Genomic DNA, 9,991 nt, shown 5'->3' on the forward strand with positions numbered 1-9,991 from the left:
TGAGTCCACTTGACTATATTTCTGAAATTGCATGTCTTTCAACACATGCATGTGGTTGTTACAGCTGGGCTCCATGTCATGTTTGAAATGTTTAGCTTCATAACAAAGTTCTCACTCTCAAATTACGCAATTCTCCATCCACATAAATAACAATTTAAGAATTACAATGTACAAACTAAAACCGAGTGCAAATACTGAAATGTAAATTAAATGAAAGCCCTGAATGTTGATTGGCTGACACTGGATACTTATACACATAATGTCACAATATTGATATATGCTATACTAGGTCAGAAAAGAAAGAAAAAGTAAAACACCATGGGTTTGTTTTATTTCTTATCAGTATTTCCTAAACTCTATCGTACATATTTTACAGCAATTTAAAACGTAATTACAAAACTGAAAATCAAAAACATATTTATACTAAAACATAATACTATACCACAGCTAGAAACAAAAAACATTGTTCGGGGGCTGAAAGGAGTAGGAAAGAGGTGTTGACCTATTAAACCTTACACCGTCTGTGGTAGAGAATGGATGAATGAATGAATTGTATACTTTTAAATACTGAATAGTAATAATCTATACAACTTTCAGAATTTAACTTGAACTTTTCCGCCATTTGTTGCCATAAAACGTTCAGTACTTCATATCGACGTAGGGGGGCGCTGTTGATGTTTCAGCCCAATGCGAAAGCGGATGTGCGGAACATGACGTGGCAAGTAAACAGATCACTTCCTGTGCTGTATGCGGTGTTGTTGACATCCGCCTTGCACTGTCTTTCATTAGATCTGTCAAACACGACCTCCTCGGATTTTGCTGCGACTTTACATTCATCGCTCAGGCCGGTGCTGGTGTGAGTTGAGGGGGGCTGTTACATGAGGAACTGGCTGTGCTAAGGAGCTCCGCAGCCGCACAGGAGACATGACGGCTGGGTTGCTCTTGGTGATTGTGTGCGGGCTGCTGGAGGTCTGCGGCGGCGTCTCCGCTAACAGAGGGGGCTATCCCTCTTTTACAGACGAGGTCCCGTTCAAAATCACCTGGCCTGACGCTGAGTTTACGCTGGTATGTCTCCTTGTCGTTTTTTATTTTCATGGAACAATAATGAGCGTAAGGGACATGCAGTTCTCGTGTACTCAGAGTCCTCTCTTATATTAAAACAAGTTTGGTTTGTCTGTGTGTTTCAGCCACATGCAGGTGCACTTTACAGCGACGATGACTTTGTTATCATGACAACAACGGAGAAGGAGAAGTACAAATGTCTGCTGCCCTCCCTGACAGCTGGAGATGAGGTAAGCAGGTTTTTACCCTTTATCAAACTGTTTTATCCAATGGATTAATGCCACATGGCACACTCGATTTCCCTTAGGTGCACGCATTTGCCTCTTTGTTCTTTACCTGGAATAATGTCATAATGTGGTTCAAAGACATATTGAGGCCACACATGGCAAAATTCCTTTTACTGTATTTGAGAAAACATCATTAAAGATACAATTAGTTACAGGTGCCAAGTTGACACAATAACAGAAAAAGGGCCTCTGGAGCCATCCATGTACGACCATTGGCTTTTTAGTGGCTTATTTTATGGTATTTAAAGGATGCTTGCTTCCATGGCTGATGTGGCTGTACTGTATGGTGAATTGATTGTTAATTCATTAACAAAATGTATCAATAACTATTTTAATAATAGATTCATTAGTTTGAGTAGAGCTTTATATGATATAGTTAAAAACTTACTTTAGAGTTTGGCCTCTTAAATGTCTATATTAATTTCCCTATAACTGTAAACTGGATAAATGTGGTTACTGAAAGAACCACAATATTTGTGGACATCTTCATTTTGAGGGTTTTACAACAACTTAATCGACATTTCTATTGCCAAAACAACATAAAGAGTAAATAATAACATCATTTACACTGTCTTGACAGTAACCCAGTATGCACCCTGAAACGGAGGAAGCTAAATGGTACTGCGATAATAACATATAGAAGCCAAAGCAAATACAGCAAATGTTTTTTTTGGGGTGTTTTCCCAGTCATTTCAACAGGTTTAACACATTAATGGTTTGATTGTGTCATCCTAGCCAAACAAGTGAAACAGAATTCATAAAAACAATTGTCACTTAAGCCTCTGCTTGGTGTGTGTTTTGTCTTAGGACGGTGATAAGGCATATGGTGGGCTCAGTCCGGGTGAACTGCTGGAGCCACTGTTCAAACGCAGCAGCTGCTCGTATCGGGTAAGACCACACACGTCTCTGGTCTTCTTTCATCTAATTTCCCTATTTCTCTCAGCAGAGAGACTGAAACTATTTTTCGATGCAGTGCTATGCTATGTTAGTAGAGCATAACAAATAAGCTTGTCAACTTTGCAGATAGAGTCTTACTGGACATACGAAGTGTGCCATGGGAAGCATGTACGACAGTATCACGAAGAGAAGGAGACTGGGCAGGTCAGTGTTTTCTCTCTGTAGAATAACTTTAAAATGTAACAAATTAGAAGCCGTGAACTTACTTAGTGGAACATGTGCAAAGGTTGACTGTGTGTGCTTCCACAGAAGATAAGTGTTCAAGAATACTTTCTGGGGAATATGGCACAGAAGAGCCAGTCTTCAGAGACAGGTGAGTCTCTTTGTAAATGTCAACGTTTAGAATATATTTAGTTTGAATTATTTTTAATAATTTAGTTTAGTTGACAGGGAACATGTACAGAACCTAAATAGCTAATTTGCATCTGTGGTCCCTGGGCAGGGAATACAAAATTAAGTTTGTATTGTGATTTATTGCTTGGCTGTTTCTTGTATCCATTTTTATGTATTTTAATTTATTTTATTTTATGTATTATAATGTATTTTATTGTGTGAGCTTTTATGCTTTATATTTATTCTGTCTTATTTATTATTCTGTACAGTACTTTGGTCCACTGTGGTTGTTTTAAAGTGCTTCACAAATAAAGTTGGATTGGTTTTGAATACTTTATCTTACTAACTGCAAATTATTTTTTTCAGATAAAGTTGAAGAGGCAGAAAATGTCAAATCGACAGCTGAAACAGAAGTACGTATAAAACCAAAACAAACATTCAGACATGCTGATACTTCACACATTTATCACGTCTTTCCTTTCTTCTTTCACTCCGCTGGTGTCCAGGTGCCCACTAAGAACATAGAAGGTCAACTCACTCCCTACTTCTCATTGGAAATGGGAAATGGGACTCCTTGTGTGCTGAAACAGGACGAGCCTCGCGCCACATCTGTACTGTACGTGTGTCACCCAGAGGCCAAGCATGAGATCCTGTCTGTCGCTGAAGTCACAACGTGTGAATATGAAGTGGTGGTGTTAACTCCGCTACTTTGTGCTCACCCAAAATACAGGTACAGCACACAAAAGGACTCCTTTTAAATATTCTAGGACTGTGACTTGCCATCAGATACATGTTGAATTTTCTAGTGTGGAAATCCTGAAATGCAGGTTTTTGAGATTAGTCATCCCTACTGATGTCTGTCAGGTTCGATCCCTCCGTGTATCTTGCTGTTTTCAAACTCAACATGTCTTCCCGCCAGGTTTAAGTCATCACCAGTGAACACCATCTTTTGCCAAGCTCTGGCAGGCTCCCCGCTGCGACCTCAACGGCTCACCCAGTTGGACAAGGAACAAGAGCAGCAGCTCAAACCGCCTTTCAGTGCTACATCTGAGACCAGAGAGGTGGGACATTAAAGCTAGTTAGTCTCTGAAGCAGTCATTTTCTGCCATTGCTACAGCATCTGAAAAGACCTGTATACAGAGCAGGTGTAGTGGAACAGCAAATGGGAGCAATCTGTCCTGTCACACTGCAGATTATTTGAAAGGCTGTAAACAAGATGGGAGGTGCAGAAGTGTGGTTCTCTCTCAGATCACTTGATTCCCAATTTGTGAAAGATTACTACAGTTCATTTAACTGAAAGATCACAAGATGACAAACATGGACAGTGCATGCAGTGACAACTCTTGTATCTTTGACATGTTGCAGGAGGAGGTGCCACCGGTGAGAGAGGAAGCCTTCACCTCCACTCACAAACCGATCACAGTTGGAGGGCAGGCCCAGGTCACTGTGGGCACCACCCACATCTCCCGTTTGACAGATGACCAGCTCATCAAGGAGTTCCTCAGTGGCTCATACTGTCTGCATGGGGTGAGACAGGTTCATCGATAACACCCAAGTGATTTTTGATTCAACTATTCAGTGACATGTAATAGTCTGAATGTGTGTTCCAGGGAGTAGGCTGGTGGAAATATGAGTTCTGCTATGGAAGGCATGTTCATCAGTACCATGAGGTAAGGGTCTCTCCATGCTAAGCCGGGTTTCCACCTAGTGGAAAGGTTCGGTTCAGTACAGTACAGTATCAACTTGTCTAACTATCAAGTATTTACACAATCAATCTGCTTATAATTGTCTTGATTTAACATGTGGCTGCTTATTTTGTGACTTAAACATTTCCTCAATTTGTCAAAAGTAGCTGAAATTATTTTAATTTAAAGATAATTCATCAAAATGTTCTCCAGGACAAAGAGCAAGGAAAAAACATTGTGGTGGTGGGGAACTGGAACAATGAGGAGCACATTGATTGGGCCAAGAAGAACGTAGCCAGATCCTACCAGCTCAAAGATGACGGAGTGCAGAAAGTCAAGTATGTTACTCACACAACTGGACCGGAACCTTGGATGCGGATAGATATTGTTGATTTTTTCTCACCCTCCATTATTGTTCTCTTATGTGCAACAGGTTGGTTTCCCACTTTTATGGCCACGGGGATGTTTGTGATTTGACAGGGAAGCCCAGACAGGTCATTGTCAAGCTCAAGTGAGTAGAGTCATTGGACGAAGGAAGAGAGGGCGTGTGTGTGTGTGCGCGCGCGATTAAAGCAGCAGTACAGTGGCCCTACAACCTAATGATTCATTCTTCTCTATGTCAGATGCAAGGAGTCTGAGTCTCCCCATGCGGTCACTGTCTATATGCTGGAGCCTCAGACTTGTCAGTACATCCTTGGGGTAAGTTCACTATCAACAAGTGAGTCGCTCACTAACTCTCTCTCTCTCTGTCTCTCTCTCTCACACACACAGGTTTGTGCAGCTATTCATTTTAGAACACTGCATTGACTTCCATTCATTTGGACGGTTTAAACATAGCGTTATCGTGAATCTTGACCATAACCAGTTAATGCTTAACCTTAACCAATTCACATCTTAGCCCGAAACTTGCTTAAACTTAAGCAATTGCTATGGGTATAGCAATAATTTAAATAAATTGTTTTGTGAAAGAAGGAAGAGCAGAAATTATATTTTCTAGCTGTAGGTCACATTCAACCTGACTGACATATCTTTCTTTCCCTCTAGGTCGAGTCTCCAGTCATATGCAGGATTCTTGACACTGCTGATGAACATGGACTTCTGTCACTTAACAGCTAAACTCGTCAAGGTCATGTGGCGGCAACCGTGCATGAAGGACAAAGAGAGGTCACACGTACGAGCAGAGGGGGATTTACTTGAAGAGACTTATTGACACTATGACAACACAGAAGCCTACGTTGCAGAGGAAGAGAGATAGATACTGCCCATGATACTGCACTAAAAAGCCAACATTCATTTCAACAGAGGTTAAACGTGATCCTGAAGCTGGACTTCCTGTAGCACAGCGCCACCACATGGCCTGACCTGTGCACTGCCACATCACAAACTACTCCAGCAGGTGAGCACAGACTCTGTGAGAACACAAGGAAACGGGCTGATGCCGCACTCCACTCGGCCATGAATTTATTGCCTGTCCTCGGTGTCTATGCTTCTCTCTGTGTTGATTTATTGCAAGTAAATAAGGGGTGAATTTGGGGATTGATGATCATCAGGGGAATCAAACAATATTCATGGTGGTTTTATTGTCTTTAAAGTGTGTGTGTGTGTGTGTGAGATATAAGTGATAATATGAGTGAGATGAGAGTTTGACTGTGGATTTTTTTTGTATGTGTAGATATGAGTAGCAGCAGTAGTATGAATATATGCTGTTTTCATTTCCAGGTGGAGTGGTTGAGTAAAATCTCATATGTGAAATGTGTGTGCGTGTGTGTGTGTATGAGCAAATGTAAAAATGCAATCTGGGATCCTGATCACTGCTGTATCACAGAGATAAAAAAAAGTGCGTTCTGAGAAGAGAATAAAGCTAAAATATAAAACCTTATTGACGTTGTTCTGTTATTGTCTCACAGATAAAAATGAGGTTTAAAAAAACTGGGTTTACTTAATATTATTATTGGGGGGAGAATGTCACTTGAATGGGCTTTAACAATAGAATTTCATTAGTTTTTCATCCTTGAAGGACAAACATTGTACTGTTTAAATTGCCAAGGTAAATGAAAGCCACCAGAGGGCGCTGACACCAAGTGTGTAGTGTAATCATTACTGTATATGAACCCCCCCCCCCCCATTTGTTGTAAGAAAACAAAAGGAGTTGATACAGGAATAATAATATTAATTGCAGTTTTGCAGTAATTGTAACAATGAGCCACTGCAGCAAGAAGCATTTGCAGTCTCAGCAATTTTTAGTTTGGAAAACTCCTCTGCAATGGTTCATCTGCAGCTGGGTCAACACAATTAAAATGATATTCTCTACAGATTGATGCATCAAAAGTTGTCACATGAAAATTCAAATAACATCATAGCATTAGTTGTGAGTGACAAAATATCGGAACTATTTAAATGTCATGTTATCATTTCAAATCTAAAGCCAGAGAAAAAACGGTGACAATGAAAATAAGAAGTATTCAATAATATTATTGAATAGTTTCCAACTGATCTTCTTTTTAAGGACATAACAGTGAAAGCACAGATCCATTACACTTGCCAAACATTTATTCTTTTCAAAAAGTGTATATGGGGTCAACGTATACATTTTTTTTCAGAAGCAACAAAAAGTCCTTCAAAGTGCAACCAACATACCATCAACATCCATGTGCGGCTCAACACCACAGCAGCTGATGTCAGTAATCACTCAGCAGCGTCAGCCCCTCAGAGTTGGCGGCGGTGAAAGCAGCAACTGCAGTCGCTTTGCTGCAATGAAAATCTACAGTCTCAGGTTATAATGGCACATGCGTGTGCAACAGAGAGGCAGATTCATGTGAAAGTTCAGTATTTTGTAAAAAGAAAGAAATCGGTAACAGAGAAGAACTTTTTCAAACAGACACTTCAATTACAAACCTCTTGCATGTTTTTAGTTTCCATGGAAAAGCTTATGACTGGTTCTGTAAATTGTTTCGTTCAAGAAAACTTGACTTGTATTGTATTATGTCCACTGTGAAAGAGAACAAGAGAGTGATACGGATTCCAACTACATAACACACACACAATGTCCTTGTTCCTGTTTCAATTCCCATTTTGGAATTGTTCAAAGCTTTGTGTTTTGGCAGCTCTTTGATTAGACCGAGGGAATGGGAATCTGGTGTACTGACGTGCTCTCAAAGTCTTGTAGTGTGTCTTGGTGAGTGTGGTAGTGCATGGCTACATATGACTTGGCAAAGGCAAATGTCTGAGAGCTGACAGGCTGCAGGCTGGTGGGGGAGCTGGGCCCCGCCGAGGGACTGCTGTTGTAGATGCTGTAGTAGGGCTCAATGCGTGTGTTGATAGGTGTGGAGGTACTCGGCGGTCGAGGTTTGCGCACACCTGTTGCTCTTGGACTACCGACACAATCCCTGGAGTGACTAGGCCCACAGGCCTGGTCCACCAGCCTCCTCTGGGGTTTGGGTGACAGTACATAGGCCGAATTGGTCTCATGATGGGAGGATTTATTGCGATTGACTTCCAGGCTGCCCTTGCCCATCGCATGCAGACGAGTCTTTTGCTTGCAACAGAGAAAGCCCACCGCCGCCCACTGGAAGCAGCACAGCACACGGCGGCGGAGGCCTGCGCTGTTGCGCGAGTACACAAACGGGTTGATGCCCGACTTGAGGAAAATGAGCACAAAGCCGCACAGTTCAAACTGATAATGTGTGAAGGTACTTTCTGGTGTCAAAACGTCCTGTGCCAGTGAGACTCCCATTGGCAAGCAGCAGAGCAGCACAGAGAACACGATAACAACACAGGTGAAAACCGCCTTAGAGTCTTTGGCTGTGGCCAAGTTGACTGTAGACACCAACTGGCAGCAGGTGGCTCCTTGGGCAGCACCTGGAACCAAAGGGAGACCGGTCCTGTTGGCGTACGGGTGTGTCTGAACATTCTGCAGTTTGTTGTATGTTTGGTTACGGTACAGAGGGGGGCCTTGCACAGAACACTGCATGCTTTCAAAGCCTGCTGCAATGAGAGGTGGTGGGGGTGGAGGGCATGTGGCATCTACTGTGATGATGGGACACTTCCTCACCTGTGCATTCTTTCTCAGTGTTTGAGCAATCATCAGATAGGACACAGACACCACAGCTACACAGAAGGCAAAGTCCGCCAAGTAGACATATAATACAACCCTGGCCTGTCCACCTCCCAGGCCAAAATGGGGCAAGCAAGGCCCATCTCGACGTGGATATGCTCGCATGGTGAGCAGGGCAGCCATGGTGAAGCTCGACGTCCACAACAGCGCAGTGAGGACCAGCGTGCGTGGGAAGGAAGCGGTGCGGTTGGGCTGCTGCCCCAAAACCATTCGCAGTCTGTGCAACGCAATGACAGCTACCGTCTCCAGAGACATGATGATGAACCCTGAGCTGGTCAGGTGGAAGGCAAAGCAGAAACTCTTGGACACGCCGTCCCCTCCGCCTGCATCCAGGAAGAGCACAAGCGCGAACATGGGAGCAGTCACGCAGCAAATGAACAGGTCACAGAAGGACAGGTTGAGGATCATGAAGTCAAAGTTGGTGCGAAACTTGCGGAACGCCGGGTCAAAGAAGGACAGGAACACCACAAGATTTCCGTAAGAGCCCAGGCAGAAGATGAAGATGAGGAGCAGAGAGCAAAAGGTCAGTGTAGCGGTGTGGATCGCGGCCCAACCGGATGAGGTCTGGGTGCCCAGGGTGCCATTGAAGGTCTGATGTCTTGGCACGTCCACCAGGTCTGAGGGCATAACAGTGGTGTTCATTGTATTCCTATACGATTTATAAGAATCCCACGGTCGTCCAGTTCAACGGTATTCCTCTGTGTGGCAGGAGGACACGATGATCCCAGTGTCTGCTGCTTCCGTCATTACTGCCACCTTGGTAGAGGATAAAAAAAATCATTTCAGTCGCTGTATTAGCTGTTCACTGACACATTCACTGTTGATAATAGCAGGTACATGTTTAGTATGAAGCGTCAGTAGATGATATGCACCACTGCATTTGGCCAATTATACCTTGCATCTCCCCCCCCCCCCCCAACCCCCACCCCTCACACAGTGTTTGCTGAAATCTACAGGAAATATTCCCATGTACAGTTCACACATCAACATTTGTCGAATAATCTGCACTCAGAATGATAAAAAAATAGAACCCACCTCCTGAAATCAATCGTGTGTCCATCATCATATTCAAGCTTTATCATCGCAAGGGAAAGCGCAGCTGCAGCAGCAGCAGCTCCTCCACAGCAGAGCAGCTCATTAACAAACGCGGGTATGAAACAATAATAATAATGATGTTATTAATAATAATAATGATAATAAAGAAAAAGGTTCCTTACACGTCCGTGTTTTTGAAGCGCAAAGCCAGATGACAGTGTTTTCTTGGCGCCTCATGATCCATTCTCGTTGAGGAGCGACGGCCACAGCGGATCCTGCACTGAGGATATGTATGATGAAGTCACTGCCTACGTATGAGAGCACGAGCACGACCACTGCATTAAAGTAGTCCTTCTGAGAGAAAGCTGCCCAGTAAAACACCGTCACTTACCGCAGACAACGATTTCTTGTTCACCATGTACAACGTATTTAAAATAATAATAATAAAAAAAAAAAATTACGAACAATATATTTATTCTGGACTAGCCTAAATCATATGCGACGTTACTGTGGTGATA

General features: G+C 42.8%; 2 protein-coding genes across 4 annotated transcripts; one reads left to right on the plus strand and one right to left on the minus strand.

Annotated features, from left to right (window-relative positions):
* The first annotated feature begins 722 nt into the window (after positions 1–722).
* Positions 723–6,203, plus strand: erlec1 (endoplasmic reticulum lectin 1). 2 transcript variants are annotated; one of them, XM_058651705.1, is made up of 14 exons: positions 723–1,065; positions 1,188–1,292; positions 2,157–2,237; positions 2,373–2,450; positions 2,556–2,619; positions 3,006–3,052; positions 3,146–3,369; positions 3,559–3,700; positions 4,005–4,166; positions 4,250–4,309; positions 4,538–4,662; positions 4,758–4,835; positions 4,948–5,023; positions 5,369–6,203. In XM_058651705.1, exons 1-14 carry the CDS (start codon positions 925–927, stop codon positions 5,438–5,440), a joined length of 1,455 nt encoding a protein of 484 aa, XP_058507688.1. In that variant the 5' UTR covers positions 723–924; the 3' UTR covers positions 5,441–6,203. The 2 variants fall into 2 exon arrangements, with proteins under 2 accessions (XP_058507688.1, XP_058507689.1); XM_058651706.1 differs by having other exon boundaries at positions 2,559–2,619.
* Positions 6,204–6,852: 649 nt separating this feature from the next.
* gpr75 (G protein-coupled receptor 75) lies at positions 6,853–9,753 on the minus strand. Of its 2 annotated transcripts, none has more exons than XM_058651804.1 (2): positions 9,656–9,753; positions 6,853–9,194 (listed from the first exon to the last, which is right to left on the minus strand). In XM_058651804.1, the coding sequence occupies exon 2, from the start codon at positions 9,078–9,080 to the stop codon at positions 7,437–7,439; it is 1,644 nt and encodes a 547-aa protein (XP_058507787.1). In that variant the 5' UTR covers positions 9,081–9,194; positions 9,656–9,753; the 3' UTR covers positions 6,853–7,436. The 2 variants fall into 2 exon arrangements, with proteins under 2 accessions (XP_058507787.1, XP_058507786.1); XM_058651803.1 differs by having other exon boundaries at positions 9,474–9,753.
* Between the last annotated feature and the right edge of the window lie 238 nt (positions 9,754–9,991).

Source organism: Solea solea, chromosome 15, assembly GCF_958295425.1.
Source record: "Solea solea chromosome 15, fSolSol10.1, whole genome shotgun sequence".
Classification (NCBI taxonomy): Eukaryota; Metazoa; Chordata; class Actinopteri; order Pleuronectiformes; family Soleidae; genus Solea; species Solea solea.

Coding starts and splice junctions, on each gene's coding strand:
- gpr75 (XM_058651804.1), bottom strand. CDS start 9,080: ATGAACACCACTGTTATGCCCTCAGACCTGGTGGACGTGCCAAGACAT.
- erlec1 (XM_058651705.1), top strand. CDS start 925: ATGACGGCTGGGTTGCTCTTGGTGATTGTGTGCGGGCTGCTGGAGGTC. Junction 2,620..3,005: donor GAGCCAGTCTTCAGAGACAG/GTGAGTCTCTTT, acceptor TATTTTTTTCAG/ATAAAGTTGAAGAGGCAGAA. Junction 3,701..4,004: donor CTACATCTGAGACCAGAGAG/GTGGGACATTAA, acceptor GACATGTTGCAG/GAGGAGGTGCCACCGGTGAG.